The sequence below is a fragment of the Melospiza georgiana genome, chromosome 4 (assembly GCF_028018845.1).
Source record: "Melospiza georgiana isolate bMelGeo1 chromosome 4, bMelGeo1.pri, whole genome shotgun sequence".
NCBI classification, from domain to species: domain Eukaryota; kingdom Metazoa; phylum Chordata; class Aves; order Passeriformes; family Passerellidae; genus Melospiza; species Melospiza georgiana.
The window spans coordinates 34,978,909-35,002,321 of NC_080433.1; the positions used below are offsets into that span (position 1 = coordinate 34,978,909).

General features: G+C 38.7%; 1 protein-coding gene across 3 annotated transcripts in view; it reads right to left on the reverse strand.

Moving 5' to 3' along the window:
- Positions 1-1,246: 1,246 nt before the first annotated feature.
- The window catches only part of NR1H4 (nuclear receptor subfamily 1 group H member 4), a 29,278-nt gene continuing 7,111 nt past the window's right edge, over positions 1,247-23,413 (reverse strand). Inside the window, exons 2-9 of one of the 3 annotated variants that reach the window (XM_058023047.1) lie at positions 22,917-23,279; positions 17,548-17,688; positions 13,728-13,861; positions 13,104-13,202; positions 12,457-12,556; positions 11,357-11,503; positions 2,553-2,666; positions 1,247-1,485 (exon numbers count right to left, since the gene is read on the reverse strand). In XM_058023047.1, the coding sequence (XP_057879030.1) occupies positions 1,247-1,485; positions 2,553-2,666; positions 11,357-11,503; positions 12,457-12,556; positions 13,104-13,202; positions 13,728-13,861; positions 17,548-17,688; positions 22,917-23,279 (1,337 nt within the window). Of the gene's footprint in view, positions 1,486-2,552; positions 2,667-11,356; positions 11,504-12,456; positions 12,557-13,103; positions 13,203-13,727; positions 13,862-17,535; positions 17,689-22,916; positions 23,280-23,413 lie in introns of all 3 variants that reach the window. The other 2 variants (XM_058023045.1, XM_058023048.1) reach the window with 2 other exon arrangements.

Sequence of the window (23,413 nt, forward strand, 5' to 3'; positions counted from 1 at the left end):
TCTGCCACGCCGTGCTTTGCTCTGCCGTGCTGTGCCGTCCTGTCCCGTGCCGGGCCGGGCTGTGCTGTTCCGTGCTCTCACAGCGCAGCGGGCGCCGCCGCGCCGGCCGCTCCTTTCGAAAGCGCCAATCGGCGCCGGGGGCGGGGCCGTGCCCGCCGCACCTGGCCCAGAGCCGCGGAACCGCCCCGCTCCCGGGACAGCAGCCCCGGGCTGGGACACGGCCCTGGGCTGGGACACCGCCTCCGAGCTGGGACAGACCTCCGAGCTAAGACACGGCCCGCGGGCTCGGACACCGCCTCCGAGCTGGGACACGGGCCCCGGGCTCGGACACCGCCTCCGAGCTGGGACATCGCCTTCGGGCTGGGACACGGCCCGCCTGCAGCCCCGGGCGCTGGGAGCCGACGGGCAGCCGGCGTTCTGCCCGCAGCGCTCGGCGCAGCGCTGCCCCCGTCGCTGGGAGCGGAGCCCCGCACCGAGTCCCCCCCACCCTGGCGGCACCCGCACCTCCGCGCACAGCATCCAGATACGCTGACCTGTCCCTGGGGTGCTGCCGATGGCATTTTTGAGAGCTATTAAACACCAGCAGTCGAAGTAATAAAGGAAAATAACATGTGACACACTTTCACTAAGTAAAGATACTGTGTAATTTTTACTTCGAAATAATAATGCAATTGAAGTTACATGTTATATCATTAAAAGAGTTTTTGTGTGTATGTGGTTTTTCTCCATTACATAATTTTTCATTTTGTGAAGAAATAACATCTTGCGCACCTTAACATGAACACATTTCAGAGTTGAACAGCTAATGACTGTGACATTAACCATTTCAGCTGGTTTATTACTGTAACAATCTGGAATATATTCTTTGTCAGAGGTAAAGAACAAAAAAACACTGCAATGAAAAATTATGAATGGAAACTTAAATTTCCCCATTTCTTTACAGAGGAACAGTTACTGCAATCAGCTTAATTGCAGCAGGAATTAATTGGGTTCCTCTGAAGAGCTGGTGGGCTCTTTCTGGTCAAGAGGTATAAATACAGAAAAAGTTATACTCACATGTGAGGGTCTGATAGCTATACAATATTCTGTGTATAGTGGACAAAATGACTTTTATGAATCCATGGCATGTTTCTATAAAAATGCAGTAAAGAAAATATAATGCACCGTGGGAACTTCTCTATGAAAATAAGTGCTATGTGGTCCTTTAAAAAGATATTTCTCCTAAAATAAAATAAAGACGTATCCATCACTGCACATCCCAGATCTCACAGAGAAGAGGTGTGAATTTGTGATCATTCACTCTCCATGACATCAGCATCTCTGCGTGGTGATGGTTAAATGTCCGTAATTCTGTGAGCCGGCCCAGAAGGCATGCAAAGTGTTGAGGGTTATCTGGGTGGTGAAGTTTGCAGACTTTTTGTAGAATATCCAGCAGTGGTTCTTGAAGCCTTTCCACAGAATCTCTGTCCTTTATGTATTGTCGATCTGATTATGGTTTTAAAGAAAAGAAGTAATTAGCAAATATACGCTCTGATACACTGCAAATATTTACACTGATAAGTAACATAAAAATATTCAAATATTTACACTGGCCACTGATATTCATACCTACAAAGAATATTTATTTTCAAATTAATATGAAATAAAAATGTTTAATGCTCTATTTTTGCATAAACTTAAGGTTTTCATGTAAGCTTCCCACTTCTAACTAGAGAAAATTTTTAACCTTCTTAAAAACTGAACTGTTTTAACTCTGCAATGTTTCACTGGAGTTCTGTCATCATCCCTCCATACTCTGATTCTGCACCAGAGTATGTCATAAAATGCATTTCAAAAGCTGAGAAACACCCTAAGATCTTGGAGGTGTAGTACTCCTGGGGAATTTAGCGAGAAGAGTGTAAAAGCAGGTCACCAGGGTGAAATCAAACATCTTCATCCTCAGATTAAATTTCCTTGTTAGAAAATACTTGTATTTTTATTTTGTTCATATGGAAACGTGTTTGAATACTTGGACTGGGAGGAGAAGAGAAGGATGGGATTTTTGGTGTAAAAAAATGTCCCGAGACACAGTCACTCAAAGAGTGATGGAAATGCTTCATCTTCCCATCTTTCATGAAACCTGGTTTGGAAACCTCCCAATAAATTCTGAAGACCTCCATCGCCATACTCTAAGTTATTCTAAGTTATAGGTTTCCCAATTCCCCTTTAAAATAAGTAGCATTCCACAGTGGTCAGTGATGATGTGCTTATGTAGCCACATTTGGGTTTTTCTGAAGGAAGAAGCCTGTTTTGCTAAGCAGTGAAGAGATACACTTAATTTTTAAAAGAACGTTATTTAAGCAGTTTCTTCCTTGTATTCAAAATCAAAGGGTGTAGCAGGACATTTGGAGTTTGCATTTCTGTGCTTTTTTTCTGGTTTAACAACTGAATATACAGAATGAGCATGCACATTGACTTACTCCATGCAGAATGTAAGTTTTTACAAATCTCACGTCTACTCCTCATGCTTTCTTTCCAGAACCACTAATATTTAATTCTGGATGAGAAGTTACCTGGAGACAGGATAACTATGGCTGTGAGCAGTGCATATTCTTCCTGTGTCATCTTCAGCTCTCCAATGCTTTTATAAAAATTAAACATGGGAGTTATGAATTCATCTGAGATACCTGTGAGAATGAAAAAATTGTTATAATATGTCTTAATTATTGAAGCACTCTGGTTTATTGCTACACAGAAATTATTTAATATTTCATATTGACTGTCTTGCTGAGTTAAATCTACTACAGAAATCATGATACAAAACAATTAGTTACAGAAGTGCAAGCAAATCCTTGTTTTCCAGAGAAAACTAGACACAGGCAAACACTGGCAATTTCTTTTTGCATGGTTTCAAGGTCTTTCTTTCAAACAACTGATTTCACTCTGCAGGTTTGTCCATCTGGATCTTCAGGACAAGTCTCATAGGTGGTTTCCTTGTCTGCTGATAATCCTCATTAAGAAGCAGACCCCATGTTCCCTGTCTCTGCATTAGGTATGTGGAAATCTCTCAGGGTGTATGGTTTAATTCCAGCCCAACTCTACAGCCAACTGCCTTGGGCAGTTGCTTCAGTTGTCTCCATAAAGACATTTAATTACTCCTTTTATGTAGCCTGAAACTTTCATCAGGTCTAGGATTACCTGCAGTCCAAGATCAGCTTGCATGCAACTACTACTACCTTAAAGCATAAAATAATGTGTTCTAAAATACAGAGCCAAAAATAGCTAAAATCCAGGCCTATTTAAGAATATCATCATGTGATTCACCATCAGCAGAAGCCTTTAGGGTTTCCAAATAAGGCCTGCCAATGGGACTACTTCTTGCTGACTTTGTCATCAGATCACAATGTTCTTAGTTAGCCTTGAGTTACAGATGTACTCCATCCTACTCTTTGGTGTAAAAGAGAAGTCCTGTGACATCAAAATTATTCCTTTTTTAAATGATATGTGAGTCACTCGGAGCAGACACTAAACTATTGACAGCAGCTGCTTGCAGCTCTGAAGCAGTGTAGACATCCAAAACAGTGGTTCTGCAGCAAGAACCTTTTGGCCTTCCTTGGCTGAAAGGATGGGAACCTCTTTGGCTCCCACAGATGAGGGCCACAGGATCTCTTGTAGATTTAGTCTTAATTTTGAGCTGTTCTAGGAGAAGTCTTTATAGCTCCCTTTGGAAGCCATGTGAATTCATGTGGGTTTGAGCATTGTGTACAGCACCAAGCTGAAGTCCAGGACTAGTGCGGTTTGGAGTGCCCCCAGTAGATAAAAATTAAAACTGAAACTCAGCATGTGGAACTCAAAGGAAGGAAACATGAAGTCATTTGACTCAACTATGAAACAGTCACATTTTACTGTGACAGTGAATTTACTTCAAGCAGTGGAATACTTATGTGTCCCAACAGTGAAGGAATGATCTTGTAGGGCGTGGTGTATTTCATGGCTGAGTCATGTTTTTTAGCACATGACATGAGCAACCCATGTTCACTTCAGACTACAAGCCACAAATCTTGTTTCCTTGATGAGTTCAATACTACTAAGTCAATTAAAGGGATATATATGATGTGGGTCAGCTTGTCCTGTAGGAGTTACTAACTCAGCTGGCCCTTCTTTCAGGGCAAACAATAGTCATAGCATCTAAGGTGCTGCGAGACTTATGCTGTTAGTCATCAGCATTAACTACTTACAATTTTGAATACTTGTAATTGCTAACTTTTGGGGAACCCCCTGCCTCCCTCTTGGGTGGTTTGAAATGCCAAGGTTCCTTATAATATGTAAGTAGTACATATATACGGAACACCAAAGTCTTAAAGTGTGCATGAAAGTAGGAAAAAAAGAAGTGAAAAGCTGGGCCCTAAAGCAGAGCAAATTAATTCCTTTCATGGAAGTGAGTAGCTCAGCAACAACATGAGAAAAGTCTAAGACAAAGTTGATATTTTTAGAAGTCTCTGTGCAAGGTATTGTGCTGCTGGGCACAATCATCTTGACAGGAAACAAGAAATGGTAGGAAGTGGGCTGTGGCTGACTCCCATCATTTGTTTCTCATATTCATAAATTGAAGGTTTTTTCTCTTTTTTCTTTTGAAGTTCAGGCTAGCTTTCAGCTGGATTGATTTATTGCTTTTGGTGACCCCAAACTCCTCAAATCCTATTGTCTGTATAGCAGAAGTAGGATGAAAATGGTGCTGGCAAACAGGATATGGAAAAGGTAGTGAGGACCTAAATTCACGTCCTCACTGCTCCAAACAATGCCTAAGCACGTAGTGAAACAATCCCTGCCCAGAGAGCTTCTAAGCTAACATTAAGTATGGAAGGGTAAAGCAAAAAATGAGTATAGATGTGAAAGCAAATGAAATTACTGCAGAGAACTCTGCATTAGTGTACTGCAAACAAAGAAATATAACCACAGTTATGAAAGGGAATTATAAAGGGATGTTTGAGCAATGCAAGTGATTTACCACTTTTCCAAGGGAGAACAGAACTTCAAAATTTTTAAACTGATATATGTCACAAGACAATTATGAAAAAAAATCCATGAAAAACGAGCAATTTTGGAGCTAGGATAATGGAATCTTTTCTCTTAGTAGTTTTGCTGTCATCCCACCTACGCTGAAGTTTCCCTGCTATTAGTACATCTTCCTGCATGCACGTTACACAAATTGCTTTTCTGTCACAAGAGGGAGCTGTTTCCTAATGTGATTGTAAACGCTTCGGGTTGGCTTTAATAAGCTCCAACAGAAAGAAAAAAAAAAAAAACAACGAGGAAACACAGGAAACAGATGTTTATAGTTCTTGCTTTTTTTTTCCTAGCTACTGTATGAGATGTTGCCACTTCAGATTATCAGAACAAGAATTAAAAGTGATTTGTGCTTGTAACTGGAAAGGCTGGAGAAGTGAGTTACATGATTTTCCCAAAGTCATTACTACAAATTATAGCTCAAAAGTGAAAAGAAAAATCAAATAAACGAAATTATATTTCTGCCTTCATTGAGAACAGAAAAGTTAGTTCTGCCTTACCTTCTATATTTAGATCAGATGAGAGCCCTGTACAGAGCTGTCAGGCAGGTAGAGCTTCCTGGTCACTGCTAATAGTACCTCCTTCCTAACTTTCTTCAAAAAGGTTTCAAAAACCTTGTTTCATGCAGCATTATGGCAGTAAGAACATGCTTATCCTTCACATGCCATTGGGCATCTTTCTGTGTTGTACAAATTCCTACCTAACCTAGCTCAGCCACCTGCAGAAGATGCTGCAGATCATTTGATTATTTTGTTGTGTTCATGCATGTCTGGCTGTAAATCCAAGTGTGGTCACTGGGAAATACAGGCTTTACTGAGTGCAGCTTTGCAGCATCAAGCTAGAGCAGATTTAAACCCATGAACATTATTCATTCAACTTCCCTTACTTGCACAAGTTCATCCCCATCTGTAGTTCAAGGCACAACATTACTTTAGATCTTGTCTTTTTTAGAGTTTTGTTGTTATGATTACTCTTTGAAGGTAAGATGACTGATACTTGATATCATAAGGTTTGCAGTTTCAGGCCATGAATAATTTTCTGTTTAACATAATTCTGGAATATGCGTATTTACTGTGATATTAGACCAGTATTGCCAGCTTTTTGAGGCAGATTCTCTCGTCCACTTTGGCTGTGTTGCAAAACTGAATAATTAATCTATTGCAAAAAGAAAGCTTGAGAGTAAATGCTAATTAACAGTAACTAACACTGTGTTATTAATATAGATAGAGATCATTTTTTCTTTATAAACATTTAAATATTAGTGAATATGAAACCAAGGGTATATTAGTAGCTGCTTTATGCAAATAAAATATTCTAATTACTCACAAACATTTTATCTTTCACATTGTTCTATCTACCATAATTGTTTTTCATGCTGCTTATTAGCTCTCCCTTCTGAGCTATTCAAATGCATAAATGGTGCTTTAAACACTGACCAAATTCACCCCTGTGATGCTGAGTGCCAAACCAGGGGAAAATCTAGCCAGGAGAGAAGACACACCAGAGCACGGGCACATTCTTTTCTGTCTACTGTTGTCTTGTAGGGGTTAAATGGCCAACTTAAATGAGACTTAGCATGTGTTGAGCAGAACTCACAACCAAGTACCAAACCCCCCTCTGCTTTAAAGCAATCTATAGGACCTCTGTTAAGTCATAATTGCAAGCAAAGAAACCTTAGTTTAAAAAAAAAGCAACCAAACAAACAACAAACCCAGCCTGTAAGGAGGGTGCAAGTGACCTTTCCACATACCCTCCTTTAGCAGTGCCTGAGTCAAGAGTCAAGAGAGAGATGTGGTCTGGCACACACCAGCAGCATCTGCAGTGCCTTCAGCTAGTCTTCACAGGCAGAGTCTAAAAATGCTTTTGGCCTGAAGAAACACACTTATGCAGAAGAAAAGATATTGGGTTCCTAACATCTGTTTTGCTTTCATGGGTATAGATCTATTGTGTAGATATGATTTAAATAATTTTAGCAACTTTAATTGTGCTTTGGGTACCTAGAACTGGATGACTCGGCGTGGGAGATTGTGCAGGAAAGGTGTGTGGACAGAAAAGCTCTTCCCTATATTTTGCAATTTAGAGTGGTCTAAATTTCCTAATGTTTTGGGCAGTGTGCCAGTTCTACCTTGAGTCACAGGATGATGTGTCCTTCCACGAGGATGCACATGACCATTTGGAGGGTTAGACACTTTGGACAGTCAGTGAAGATCATTTTGTTTCTCTGCACAAACCCCAGCACAAGGGAAGTTTGAAGCACCACCCTTGCTCAGTACTAATAACCAAATTATAAAAGACAAGGGCAATGGAAGTTATTCGGTATCCATGCTCCAATATCAAACTTTGCTTTTGGTTGCAGGAGCCTCTTATCCAAATCAGTGGGAACTTTGTATCCCATATTCGATGGCAAGAGGTGGCCTCTTGCCAATGCTTTGAAAGTGCAGCTATTTCTTTTTTTATCTTGGATCTGAGTGTACTTCAGCACCTGTACCCCATCCAGGAAGACAACAGTGTGTTTCACAATGTCAGAGGTCCTGCTGCCAACTTCAAATTTGGGTCCAGATTCTTCCCTTTCTGTCAATATCAGTATTTTATTTCCCAATACTCAAATTCCTAGAACTGCTCTGTAGAGTAAAGTGACGAAATAAAAATCTCTGTCTTTTCATGACTACTGAAACCTGGTATCTTTAGCAAAACTACAAATACTCACAGAGAAAAATTTCTGTATCACAGCTCTGTTTTTTAAAAAGAGTGTACTGCTCAATAATGGGGAGAATTTACTTTCAAAATAATAGAAAAACACCAAGCATTAAATTACTAGAATGTCAGCCTTTCACAGAATGAGTCAATCACAATATGGTATATGCATAGTGAAGCATCAAATAAGATGAGTAAATAGCAACAAATCTCAGTAACATTAAATTTTAAAAGTCTGTATTTCTCATTAATTCTCAATATTAGGGTGTGTAGGAGAGGATTTCAGTCACAGGAGCACCTAATGCAAGAATTTTCCTAATGGCTTACAGAGAAAGACCATCAGGGCTCTAACAAAGGCATTCTCTGAGGTGCAGCAGGACTTGAGCAATATGCACAAGCTGAGAAATAAAAATATGCCTCATCAGCATGAGAATGAAAATGAATGCTGATAATGCTCAAAGGTCATCACCACCAGATCTCTGACTTCTTTATCAGGAAAAAAACCCCAAACATCCCATACAAGCAGAGCAGAGAAAACATAAATATTAATAGATGAGAGCAGCTTCAAAGTGGACATGGTGGCAGGTGACAGAATGCTGGACAGCTTGTGACTTTCAGGCAGAATCACCACCTCCCTCCCTGATTTTATGGATACAGGCATCAAAGCTTGACAATAGAACTTCTGTGACATTCAGACATTAGTCTGTACCTAAAAATATACAGACAGAAATTCTGACTACCAGCAATAATTTATGGCTGCTGGCATGACAATGTTTAGGACCTCACTAGGAGCCATAAATAATCCTGATGCTGTTTTTTAATTTGCTACCTATAATCTTGATTTTCAAACTCCCACCCAGCCATCACTGAATTTCTTCTGATGCTCTCTGTTGTCTTTGTATGTTTCAGTTTGCTGCATTTAGCCTTTTGTGTTTCTGTGTTCATTTGTTGGTTTTCCAGCGAGGCATATGGAAAAAGAGGAGTTTAATCTCTTCTGGCCATTCTTGTCTCTTGGACCAGTCTATAACATGATAATGGGCAGCTGCAGCTTTTAGTAGCATTTGTCCTTACTGGTTAAGACTGGAAAAGATTGTTTACATTTCTACTCTAATGTCACATTTGGTACAGGCTACCATGAAACCTAGAGCCCTGGTGTTGAGTTCTATGACATTCAGGGGTGTGAACTGCAAAATATTTAATTTTTTAATATTGAATACTTGTAATATTTTATTTTACTGTAATTTATATTGCATATTATTGAAATAACATTGAAAGCTGTATCTATAAACAATGATAACAGAAGAATTTGGATGCCTTTCTATCATTTTGTTTAAACTTTGACACACGAAAATAATGAATATTTAAACTGCAAAAATAAGCTATTTCTATAGTAGATATTTTAAAACTATTTCAAAGTTTAATTTATTTAAAACTTAAATAGGTCCAGTAGCAGTAATTAAGCTAGAAATGCAAAGATTTACAAGCTGCTTTTTTTATTGTCACAGCCCCATTAAATGCAGCAAAGGAAAATCTTTTAAAGGAGGTTTGAATTTGCACTAAGTAGAGAAATAAAATATATGAGTTCTTTTATTCTGGCTATTAATAGAAGGAAAAAATGCAGTCAGCAGCAGTAAGCTGGATAATACATTATCCTTTTGTAATACATGGGGGGGAAGTTCCAACATCAGAATTTCCTCTTATGTCTTCAACTTGATCCTGGCTTGAGGGAAGACATTTTAGAAAGCTTCTTTCAAGAGCAAGAAGTTACACATTTGTATTTATACATGCACACAGGTTAAAAAAGTTACTGTGTTTCATTTCTTGGGAATTATTCAGCCCAGGTTTTTGTTCTAAGAGTTTGCTTTTAATTTACCCTGGAGTTTTTCCCGCAGAAAAAAAAAAAAAAAAAGAATTGCAGGAAACATACCACCTTTGTTACTTGTCTTGAAATTTCTACACAAGTTTCTTCTAAATTGTTCTACACAAAATGTGTTTTTTTTAAATCTGCAACATGACAGGTAAATAATACTGAGGCAGGATACAATGCAGTATTCCAGCCAGTTGTATTATCATGAAGTCAAGCACAAACTTGTAAAATATAATATTGCATCTCATCTGGATTCCATAGCTGCAGAAAATGAACAGAATATTTTTACATTATGACTAAGGAAAATTATTGGTATGACATAAGGGCTTATGTAATGTTCTGGATTAAAATATTTCTTGCTTTTGGGTTTGGTTGTTTTTTGGTTTTTTTTGTTTTTTTTTTTTTTTTTTTTTTTTTTAATGAATACCTGAAACAAAGAAGCTTCATACTCATTGTATAGATTAGAAAAGTTTTCAGTAATCATGTTGCCCTATGGATTCATTTATCCAAAGCCTATTTTTATCAAAAATTTGGGTTATAATCCAGTAAAAAAATCTCTTAATGAAGACATTTGGATCTGTGACAAATCATTACAGTTTCCAGGAAACATATCTGACCTTCTTGGCATACTTCTCTGCCTGCAGAACTTGGAACAGAAGTTATTAAAATCACTCTGGAAATCACTGTTTCCAGTCCATCAAATAGTACCCTGTTACAATCAATGAAAATGAAAGAAATAGAAAAAACTACTAATTATAATGAGTGTGCCAAGCCAAAATAAATACATATGTTCAGCTAGTGAATTATTCTCAAGTTTTCTGAACCTTTTCAGTGGATCAACTATGTAAATATTGGCTTAATTTTGCCTACATCAGTAGTAGTTTCTGAACTGAGTTCAAGCCCATTCCCATGACTAATATTAAGGTTACACGTTCTTCTGTCTCTTCTCCTTCTGATCCTTAAAAAGGAAAGTCAGAAGGCAGAATCTATAGATTGACTCTCATTCAGAATTGCTGATCCCTTTGAATATTCATTGATAGGTATCTATCAATGGAGGGTTGGATAAAGCTTGCTGGTCAATACTGAAAAAGGCAAACATTCAGTATTGTATTGGTGGAGCACATAAAATGCATAATAATGTACAACACAACTTCTGCTCTAAGGAACAAACAATATCTAGCCCCATTTGGCTTTTCATAATTATTACAATCTATGTCTAGAACCAGTGGAACTTATCAGAGTCATTGAGCTTTCAATGGACTTTAAGAAGAAAAAAACATACTCAAACCCTGCTATATTTATAATTCTTCTATGTGTGATTCAATTTTACCAGAACAACCCTAAGAATAGGTGCTTGCCTTCAGTCATCTTCAGTAACATCCTAAAATATTTTTTTTTTCTGCTTATGGGGATTGTCTTTGAAAGCATAATTACCAATATTTTATGTGAACAATTTGAAATGGTAGTAGCTCTTCTTCATCATTCTTTCATTCTTTTCACTGGGGACATGCACTAGGTTTATTTGATGTAGCATTATTCACAAAAGTTGGAAGGTACTTGTAAGGAATCCTTTACCTTATGAACTTTAGACTCGAGGCTCAGTTAGATTTGTTCTAGTTAATGTAAAGAACATTCAGATAAATCTGTCTCAGTGCTACTAAACAATCCTACCAGCTTCCCAAGGGCCAAATGCTGACAAAGAAGTGGAATGGTGTGGTTTGGTTTTGCCTCATGGAACAGGACACCTACCACTATTGCGGATCCTCTCTTCCAGAAGGACGGTGTGTCCCGAGGGAAGTTTCCTGCTGAAGATCTCAGCGGAGCGGAGGAACATGGCTTCTACTGCTGAGCCCTTCAGCAAAGCAATCTGGTCTTCATGATCAAGGGTTTGGAAGCCTGAGGACACATTAGAGACAAATCAGACAGCAACAGAAACAGCTCCCACTTCTTTTTGTCCTGCAATTCCTGCATGCGAGGTGTCACACACCTGCATAACCTCCATGCTGGTGTCAGTAGGCTTGCTAATTGCTGCAGACATTCAAAACTGAACTTCAGCACATGACACTAATTTGAACCTCCCCAGATTTTATGAGGATTACACACGTATTTCAGTGTTCATGGTATTTTAGAGGATCAGCAAAGGGTGGTGGTGCATAACCAATAGTGAGAATTTTGTCTAACCTGATGTTGCTCCATAACATCTTCTGTTGTGTTTCCACCAGAGCTCTCTACACTCCTTTCCCACTGCCATGCTGCTTTCAGTGTTACAGTGCACCTTCCTTAGTAAAAGGGACCTCTACCATATGCCCAGTGTTCAGTCTTGAGGTAACATGAACTTGAGAGTTAAAAAAATGCTAATAAACTCAGATTTTCAGCACTTGTCCATAACACACTATGCAAGGACCATAAATATTGGTGCCACCAACTAGAAAAATTTCTTGTGTGGGACTCACAATTCAGTGGGTGTTATAACCTAGAAACATTGCTAGAAAAGCAGCAAAGGGAACCAAGTAGAGTCTAGCAAGTGTTAGTGGTAATTTAGAGGCAGACTAGTTGGCACTGCAGCAATATATAAAATAAAATCTCTCTACAGACACAATCCCTTCTCTGAGCATTTTCTCTGTCAATAGCTAAAGGGTGCCACATCTTGGAGTAGCAGAGTTTGGATTGTTCAGTCTACTATTCTTCTGACCACAAATCACCTTCTCTTTATTCAATATCTAAACAGTGTGTAGAAGGATCAGGCATTTTTAAATAGTCTTTAAAATATATGCAAAGCTTTCCAAAAGGCAACACACAGGCATGCAAGCATTGCAATAACAAATATTTCCCCAACACCCTGGATGTACCTGGTAGTTTTTTAGTGAATTCCACAAGAACCTGCACGTGACTGGTGGCCATTTCTGTTAAAATCAGAAAATTTCCTTCAGCACTGAACTCCTCATTCAACTGTTGAAAATCAAACCAAACAAAATCTGTTAATTTTCACTGACATTTCCTATTTAGGAGCATGAAATACAAGAGCTATTAGACTGGACCAGGCAAAGGTTCCACCAAACACTGTAATTTGTCTCCAATGTTGTCAAAACCAAGTATTTTGTAAGGCAGCATAAGAAATAGACAGCATCTTTTACTCTAGAAAATATTTTCAAGATTCCAGGCTGGTGTCTTTACAGGAAAGGAAAACTGACAGTGACTCAAACTCAAATCACTGCCTACACTGACAATGGAAAAAACAAAGCTCCAATCAGCAAAGGTTAGATTTGATCATAAGAGTCTTATTCTACAGTTGAAAGATTTTTCTTAACATTTAAGTTTCATAAAGATGTGGTCTAATTGTTGGGAAAGATTCTGCCCCACCTTGAGCATACTTAAAGTGTAAGCCCACAGTTTGCTCTACTTACTACTCCTACTTATGCTGACTATAAATATTTTTTGCCTTGTAATCCTCAACCTCATTATCAGTGTTTAAAAATGAATTTGTCGATATACTTACTAGCTTTTTTGACACCTCCTGGGGTATTTGTTGTTTACTGTATGAATCCATAATATAATCAAGAAGTTTCTGCTGCTCTGGGGTAAGTTCTACCTTCTCCTATACTGGCAAAAAAAAAAAAAAAAATAAAAGCCCATCATGAAATGCAGTCATAGTAATGATGTAGCATCTCCTGCTTTAGGCAAAAGCCATACATCCATTTTTCACCATTTGGAGACTAAGGAGATAAAAGGTTTGCTTGTCACTGAGGCTTTTATAGAAGTGCACAGAAGAGAGGTGTATAATGTTGTTAAACTGCATAGGTTTGTGTGGTTAATTATCAGAAATAAGGAAATGATTAGCAAATAACTAGGTATGTTCAAGTTTGAATATCACACCTCAATGTATGTGATATTTGTACCACAGAAAAGATACTGCATGCATGTTACAGATGCTTTACAGGGTTTTGACTAAAAATATCAGAACTACATCTACACTCAAGGTATTTCCTTGACTTAGTTGAAAAGAGAGTTTTAATCAACGCAGACAGCTCCAGAGGGTTTTCAATACCCTTTATTCACTGTACTAGATGCACTTAACAAAAATCACATCACCAGTAATGAGCTATTACAAGAATTCTCTTACCCTATATATTTTAGTTGTAGAAGTTACTTGTTTCACATCATGGCCTTCGTTGTCTTCACTGACTGTCTGATCTGGGGGCTGCTTCACATTTTTCCGTAGCCTTTTTGACTTGCACTGTATCTCTGTTAAGAGACCTGGGACACATAAAGCAACACAAAGCAATTGGATTTATAAATGCCTGAGGCACTGAAGAGGTACTTAGACATGCCCATGGATGCCCCTTACATCAACAACCCTCTTACCTGTGCAGATCATCTCCTGAACGTGTCACTATCTTTGGATGTGATCCTACTGAGACAAGCTAAGCACACACTATGAGTGGTCTACCCCACATGGAGCTTATCTGCAGAGGAAAACACTTGGCTCTGCTGGCCCAGAATCCACACACTGAGCATGTCAGGGGTCTTGCTTTGGACCAGGTCTAATCTATTCTTACAGGCAAAAAAGCCCATTCATGCTGGAAGTATACTGTATTTGTTTCAGTTTTATAGAAGTGAAAAGCCTTTCATGTGCTCCAAGACCTGAGCCAAAGTGCAAAAAATAGGAACAACTGGAAGACTGTCATCAAAGTAATGCTCTTTTGCTCTGATCCAAAACAATGGTGCAGGTGCAGCTGTTCTTACATGAAGGGCATTGGATATTTTCAATAATCCTCAAGCAATATTAAGTCTGTTGCGCACAGTAAGAAAGCCCACACAGAAGAGGGGATCTCCAGGCTTTAGTGGTCTACCTCACTACACAGGTAGACCAAAGCTGAAAATGTAAACTCAGACTGGCAAAATACCTTTAAAATGTATTTAAGAAGTTACCCAGCTGGTCTTGTTATTTTACTTTTCATTGTATTAGAGAAGTGCATAAAGCTGTGATTTGACAATAGAGTTTCACTTGCAAAAAATGATTTTTGAATTTGTGGTATGGGATTTTTTCTTTTTTTTTCTTTTCTTTTTTTTCTTTTTTTTCTTTTCTTTTTTTTCTTTTTTTTTTTTTTTTTTTTTTTTTTTTTTTTTTTGTTCTAGACTACATTTCAGTACTTTGAACCAGGAAGCAACCTTGTTTGGATGTCCTAAAAACTATCAATTTTCTTCTTCTAACAAAAGAAGGGAACAGTAAGTACCCTGCACAATCTGTGGAAGACAGTCAGAAATCACAAATGAACAAGTAATCAACTAAGTATTCATCTAAAAATAAACCTATTTATTTTAAGCATAGGACTTTCTTTCTTTCTTTCTTTCTTTCTTTCTTTCTTTCTCTCTCTCTCTCTCTCTCTCTCTCTCTCTCTTTCTCTCTTTCCTGTCTTTCTTTCTTTTTTTCTCTCAAGTATCCTTCCCATTCTTCACCTTTAAAAATGCAGAGCAGGAAAAGAGGCCCATTCAGTGAGTATATGATGGGGAGGAAGATACCATGAAACCAGTGAATCTCGTTGTGAAATGTTTTTAATTTCCTGTTTAAGCCCTATATAAAATGACCTACCTGAACTGCTGAGAGAAGAGGAAATTTACATGATTAAAATAAGACCTGCAAAGAATACCTTGAAAGGAGGGAATAGGAATGATAGAGATAATAATTGGTATTGAGCCATGTAATTTGTGGTGCCACACAGCATCATAGATTTCTTTTTCTAAATTATTCAGTGCATCCTTTGGTGCTGTTAATGGGCTTGTGCTGTTTTCCACCAGCTTAGGTTCTGGTCTATTGCCTTCCTAGGGAAAATTTGCTTTACATGTGCCTTAGGCATTACGACAGAATTTCCTCATGCTTCTTGCTTTTAAGTATTACCTTGATATCTTATTCTGGCTCCATTTAAGTCATCTGAAAAACTTGTGTGTGAGACAGGACATCACTTTTTAGCTCAGAGATAGCTAGGTTTCAATGAGTATTAAATTCTAGGAAGAGTGGCAGAACCTGGGTCTTCCCTAGGTAGACATTTCACCCAAGAAACTTGCAGTTTAGATCCAAATGACAGAAAATGACTGAATTTGATGGGTAGTAATTTTGGTCTGTCTGTAGTTTGCACATAAAGGGCAGGAGAAAGATTGTTGAGTAGCTGTGCCATAAATATTTATAATACTTTAGCTCCTTGTTCAGACAGAAAAAAGAATCCACAGAGCTTGCAATTACAATCCTACAAAATGAGTAAGTGAAACAAAGTTCAAGGTAACCTTTTATTTCCTAGTCATATTTTTTCAAATAAATGCCCTATCCTACCAGAAGTTTCATGTTTTACTGTCCTAGATTGCCTGGAACAAAAAGCAATTATACAGCACACTCCTACTTTAAAGCCATTAAATGGTGCCTTGCCAAACATCCTCATTGCAGTGCATTAAAGCACACTTATGGTTAAGTCATGAGCAACACAAGATACCCCGTGTTTCCATTGCAGAGAGGGAGTCAAATGGCAGCAGCACCCACTGGCTTTTATTTCCCCTGTGCCAGCTTGTGAAAATGATAGGCCAGCATAAAAGTTTCATGTGGTCCCAGTCAGTATTATTTACGCTGACCTGGTTTTATTTTTTCAGCAGTGGGTTGTCGGGGTTTTTGCTGCACTGAGTGACTCATACTATTTTGAATCCTCAAAATTTTGCATCAATGGAGCAGGGGTGAGCTCCACAGGGGAATTATTTTCCTTTGACAATGCAGAATGCATTGGTTCTTCCATTAAAATGGGGTCTGCTCATGTATTTATGTATTGCACAAGAATATGTCCTATCTCAGTATCTTTGCAGCCTGTTCAATTTGCAGAATGAAAGATTAATTACATTATGCTGGCAACACCTTCGAAATATTGATGGAGCTTATTGTTTCTCATATAACCAGCAGTTACTATAGCATCTTCTGATCAGATTGAAGGATAGAAATATATTAAAAATTCCAAGTAGATTAATTTCCTGTATGAACCTAAATTGATTTCACACATACGTGTATGCTAAAGTGACTGGAGCCATCAAGAAGAATAAATTGTAGTCTTATTCATGGAAGGCAAAAGAGCAGATATTTACAGAGTGTTTTCAGGAGCAAGCTTACAAAAATTGTGCAATAACTCAAAGAGGAGCTTTAAACATGTTCAAAGTTGTACTTTAATCTCCCCATTGTTCTAAGTTATCCAGCTTGAAGCTCAATAAAGTTTATAAACTGTCAGTCTGAATAGAATATTTGCTTTACTATGCAACTTTATTAAAATCCATTGGGCTCATTTCTGGGGACCCATGTGTCTATGAGTTCTACCTATGTGCCTGTAGCACCACGAAAAAAGTTAATGAGACTATAAAAAAGGGCCAGCCCTCACCCAGCTTTGCCTGATTGCTGGGTGAGGTCTGGGAACATACATTTGGCAAGTCCACAGAGACTTCCTGCTAGCAACACTCCCGCTCTTTTCTTGAAAATGGCATTGTGTACGTGCCAAAACTTGGACTTGGCCAGCAAGAACTTGACTGGGGGAGCCCCAGAAAGAGGAGGAAAGAAAAGCGCCAGGACTTTCCTGCTCTGGCTTCCATAACACTGCAAAACCCTGACTGTCTCCCACGGACCCACCTCCCCTGCTCCTTCGCACTCAAGCAGACTGAGCTGTCATCCAGAGCAGGACTGGCCTTCCTCCACCATTTGCTCACCTCTTATGTCCTTGCATCCCTGACCACCAGGTAAATCCCATTGCTTAAAAGTGCATTTGTCTTTCAACAGGGTTTGATGCACAGGCACAGCATCTTCTTTCATCTTCCACCTGCCATCTGACATCTTTTATAACTTTGGCAAAACCAGACTACTCAAGCAAACCCAGTGTTTAATGCACCCTCTGACTGCATGATGCAAATACCTGTATACATACATTCAGCCAACATGCCCATCTGCTTGCATTTCCTTAGACGGCACTCCTGGCATTTTCTCCTCATGTACATGTCCATCTCACAGTTGCCTCCATTTTTACACTTGTATACTGCATTTTTTGTGATGCTTCTTCTGAAGAATCCTGCACAAAACAGCAGTGACATAGATGAAAGAAAACACTCAGAAGCAAAGTCATCAAGGTGAAGTTCACCTCCATCTGCACATAAATGACGCATGTTCTGCCAGATCAACAATTTGTGTCAGTGCCTGGATGACTAAAATCTGGATACTTCTACTGACAACTGTATCCAAGTCATATAATTTAAAAAATGAGCCCAAACACTAGACATTAGTCCAAAGTAAAGTCCTGTAACTGTGAATTTTGGGAAAATTCAGACCCAAATTTGAAACCTGCCCATAGCAGGCTGAGCACAAGCACTAGAGCCGTAGGGTGATACCATACAAATAGCCAGTGCAAAAGAATGCTAGTCTGCTAAGTCTCTTGAGGTGCAGAATGTGCAGAATGTACAGAAAGAGAGATGAGTAATTCTTCACCCTTCCCCCTGCTCCTGGGAGCAACAGAAGCTCCACACACTGCTCTGCTCACCCACCCCCGAGGTTAATAGGGAAGTTGCAGTCTATCTGCCTATTGTACATGTGGCCTCTGCCCCTGTTTGCAAGATCCTCCAGCCTTATTCACTAAGTATTGTCCACTTGATGAGTTAAGTAGTCACCTAATTTCACCTGCACAGGTAGTTCTACTGGTATTGTCACTGTATTCACTCAAAAATTGCACAGTTATAGCTGCAAATAGCAACTGATACAAAAAATTGAGAGGACCCTTCCTAAGTCTGTCCAAATCTCCTATTTGGTTGCTGCCCATCTGTGAGAGCGGCACCGCGGGCAAAACATCAGGCAGACAAGATAATAAATGTGAATAAATAAGGGTCATCACAAAGGAACAGAATCTTTGCTGTCAGAGTTTCCTGAATTTTTAGTGTTAGTCACTGTCCCAATATAATCTTCTAACACTGCCCTTCACGTGGCAGAGACTATTTAGCACCAGCTACAGTGGGAATCAGTTTTCCTCCCCATGTGAGGGCAGGTTTCTGAAATAAACTCCTGGGAGCTTCTGCTGCCACATCACTGATTTATACTGTACTTCAAACTAGAGCTCTGTGTACATTTATATTAACCAGAGCTATTCAAAAAGCTTTTGCTTTCTTATCACCCTGCCTGGCACAATAAAACTATTGTTTTCCAACCTGACACTCTAATGCATTAAAAGAGGGACCAGATAAGAGCCGGTCTCCCATAATCAAATCACAGAGCACATTCAGTTGTGAATCTAAAGAATTGTCTGTGTGTTTGAAGAATTGTGCATTGTCAGATGACAATTTCCCAAATTTGCCCCATGATTTTATAGTTACCTAATCTCTTCCATGCACTGGTGTGTAGCAACCAGTAAAACAATTCCACTACCTGGTCACAAAAAATCTGGCATTTCTCTGAATCTTCAGTAATACCTGCTTGAAATCTCTTCCATGCTGTGTGTTTTATTGGCTGCTCTTCAAACAAATACAGTTGACTGGCATCGGTCTCTTTTGAAATGCAGATTACTTAGAGCCTCCAGAAGCCCCAGGCATTATTTTTATTCATCACTCACATGGTTTTAATACATTACCATTTACTGGTCAGGGAAGGAAAAAAAGCCTGGATTTAAGCTGTAAGTTCTCACTGTCAGTTAAAGGCAACTGCACTTGCTTTATAAAATTCATTGTTTTATTTGCAAATTTAAAATTGTATTGTTTATGATACATTAATTAGAAGTAAATGCTGAAAAGCTCTGCACAAATATTTATAACATTCTAAGACTGATTGATGACTTATCACTTAACCTATTCACAAGGTGTGCATTTACTTCATGATGGAAGAAAGAAAAAAATTGATAAATAATTTTTTAAAGAGATACAAGAAAGAAAAAGGCAAAAATATGGATGCAAAAGCTAGGAACCAACAATATTCAAGCAGTCAAATACTTTCTCTTGAAAAGAAAGGTGAAATTATCTGCAATGAAGAGCAAAATAACTTTTTTCTTTTTGAACAGACTTCTTCATAACTAACTTGGAAATTAGCTTTTGGTATGAATGAAATTTCTGTATATATTATTCACTACTAATTCAAAATGAATTTACATTGCCAGAAATGTGACTTTCTATAACAGGGGGAGTTTTACTAAAATTTAAAGGTAAATTCTGAAACAACGTATGTTAAACTAACAAAGGGTTAGCTGTCCCAAAAGCTGAAGGTTTTTCTGGCACAGTCTAATTTTTATCTGATCTTGCCAAATTACAAAAAGCTCATGTTGGCTGGAAATGTTGAATTTTCTTTGTTCTGAGATACTCATGAATATGATTAATTATGGTAGAGCTGCTCCAATGTTACTGATGCTGATTTTTTCTCATGGAAATTATGAAAGTTGAAGGAGGGAAGCTGTAAAAAGATTAGATGAAAGCTTTGGAAACATCTCTGTTTGGCATCCTGAAGGGTTTTAAATTTAAAAGTTTTTGAAATTCAGAGTTGCTAACAAAGCACCTGCTCTGCTCTGTCATACCATCAAATCATCTTTTGGCGTTCTTTTGCCCCATACCCCCATGGTGGGTGTTAGTGTAAGGAGAAGATTAAAGAGGGACCCTTTTTGCAAGAAGAATTCTAGTCTGGTGTGAGACACATCAAGCAGCACAGGAGTGGTTTGAATACTGCAAAAACTCCTACTGCAAGCCTGCATGGAGGGGATGTGTAACTAGCTTTTCATAGAGTCACAGAATGGCTGGGGTTGAAAGGGATCTCAAAGATGAGCACTTTTTGTTTCAACAGAACTCATTCTGTGGCTTAATTAAACAAGCACAACATTATGCCACACTTGTCCTGTAACACCTAGCAATGGCCCTTAAAACCCAGTATAACTGTCCAGGCTGAGGCTGTACTAGAATGTCTTTGATGTTAGTCTGCAAAGATTGTTTCAGAAATTATCTCCACAGTGGCAAGTTTAAACACAGTGTATTGTTCCTTGTGCTGTAAATATTATGTAAAATACCAATGAAATAGTTCATACATATTTGTTTATGGATGACAATATATTAAGAAATATATATATATATATATATATACTCCTGCCAATATCTTCAGATGAATATTGTCATAAGGACAATAGATAAGATCCTAATATTGTTTCACCTGTCCAAGAAAGAAAACCAAAGGGAATGGAAAGTGTTGCTGAATACATTACCCATGAAAGAAATAATAATAAAAAAAATTAACATATTCATCACAGAGGATTGAATCCCATAAAAATATGTGCAAAGCTGATTCCTTTGAATAAGAACATCCACTGCCTCAATGGAGCAGAGGTGCTCTAAGGTGAGCACTAGTCCTACAGAAAGGGACCTGCATATTATTTTGGGCACGCATTGAGCATGAATTAGCAGTCTTGTTGCAAAAAGAGGGATAATCTCATCTGAGGTTCAAGACACAGACACGTGAGGTAGTTATTATACTTCACTGATAAGAGCACAACTGAAGCGCCGAGCCTAATTTTGGTCTCCATGCTTTGAAGGTAATGTATACCCATGTGAAAAACTCCACAGATAACAAGGATGATCAAGAGATCTAGAAAACATGGTATCTGCTTTGCCTTGTCAGACAGAATTACTGTCCTCAGCACATGTCTTTACTGAATCAGCTGGTACTTTAGTCACCTTTAAAATTTATTGTAGAAACAGAATCCATTATCTTTAAGTAATTCAACCTTTACTATGTTTGATCAAGGGTACTATTCTTTGTAATTGATGTTGCAGTCATGAAACAGAACAAAAACATAAAACAGATTATCCCAATAAAGCAGTAAAATTATGGTTATATAGAGTGATTCAAACTGAATCAGTAGGGAAGGGGATGCACTTTTCCTTTCACCATGGGCTTTAGTCTGAATATATACCTCATAGCTTTAACCTCTCTTCCAGAAACATTTTATACAAATTTCAAAGTTTGTAATTTTAAGTCTTTGAAAAGTTTCTCACACATTAAATACTGCAGTTGATAAAGAGGAGGAACAGCTTACCAACAGAATTAATTTAACAGTATCATTGCTTGGAATTGTCACATCAAAATTGAGTTTAACCAGATTTATAATGACAGCATTAATATGAGTTAAGTCACAGTTTTTGACTCTGAGACTATTCACTCAGACAGCAGAAATAAATTAATCTCTTATTTATTGGAATTATTGAAATAAACTGCATGAGCCTTGACTGTATTCATGTTTTGAGTGTTCGACTCTTGTGATCTCTTTTTCCCTCACAAATGATTCTGTGATAGATAAAGCACATATTAGGTCCAGGTCTACTCTCTATAACAGTGAATTCCACATTAAGACATTTTAGTAATTTGGTAGTGACTATGCTTTAGTCTTTATCCATAAAACAGAAATTTTATTGAAATATTTATTTGCGGAACAGGATGAAAAAATGGGGCACTATTTTTCTGGCCATAATGTACCTCAGCCTTGTCACAGGTATATTATACTTCTTCAGGTATGATAGTTGACATAATCTCTTGTCCCTCTCTGCTAAAATATCTGACAATCATGTTTACCATGACAGTAATGATTTTCTACATCACATTTATCCTGATATAATAATATCTGAATGACATTCTTTTACGAAGCAAGATGTTTGTCCTACAGATACAACCTTCTTCCTGAAGAAGCTCCCTCCCTACAGATAGGGGCTATCCTGAGAAGAAAGTATAGAACTAGAAATCCTTTAATTTCACAAACCTGAAGACACCCATCATATCCTTTGGGAGCTGAGGGAAAGAGAGTCCCTGGGAGCAGCCTGCAGGTGGGGGCTGACAGCTTTTACTTCCCTTCAATGCACCCTACATGAGGCACTTGGGCTGGTTTTAGCTATTTTCTAGGGCAGCCTAGCACTCAGCTCCCAGGGGCCTCCATGGGCACATTCCTTCCAGAGGCAGCGAATGGCATGAGCGGCTTCCACAGAGAGCAGAGCCAGGCTGCCAGTGTCCAGAGAAAGCTGTCCTTCAGTTCACCAAAAGCTAGTGGTGCTCAAGAGCTGGAGGCTGGCCTGTCATGCTGTAGAACCACAGGGCAGTGGTAGGAGACACTGCCAGTCTGCCTCAGGGGAAATGCAGAACAGGGTACACAGGCTCCAAGTGCAAATCTCTAGTATGTTTAATGATTTGGACAAAATTAACAAGAAAAGTAAAAAAAGCCCACAGAACCACAACAAAAAAAAACCAAACCCAAAAAACCTGAGTAGCTGCTGTGCCCATTAGCTGATTTCACCCTACCTTTGCATCCTTCACAAGTCAGGGCATTGTAGTGATACCCAGAGGCTTTGTCACCGCAGACCACACAGAGTTCTTCTCCTTTCACTCTTCCCGTAGAGTGGCCCAGTCTGGGCTTTTTGGCTGCAGGGATGTCCATAATCTCTGTCTCCCTTGTGAAAAAGGTCTCTGAGGGTAACCTCCTGAGTTCATACATCCCAGGGGAGTACCATTCCTCATGCTGTGGAGGGTAGAAGCCTAGGTTGGAGTAATAAGGTGGCGATGAGATCTGAGGCTGAACTTGAGGAAATGGCACATTGTTGTACTGTGCATAAGGTGACACATCTGCCTCTTGCACTGGAGAACTCATTGGTTCTGAAAGGACACCTGGAAAATAATAATGCAAAACCAACTTCCATTACTACCATGAAATTTTAGTTATCAGAGAAGTTTCCGCTTCCAGACATCTATCTCAAAAACCAGGCACAAAGATTGCATTATCTAAACTCAGATTTGCTACA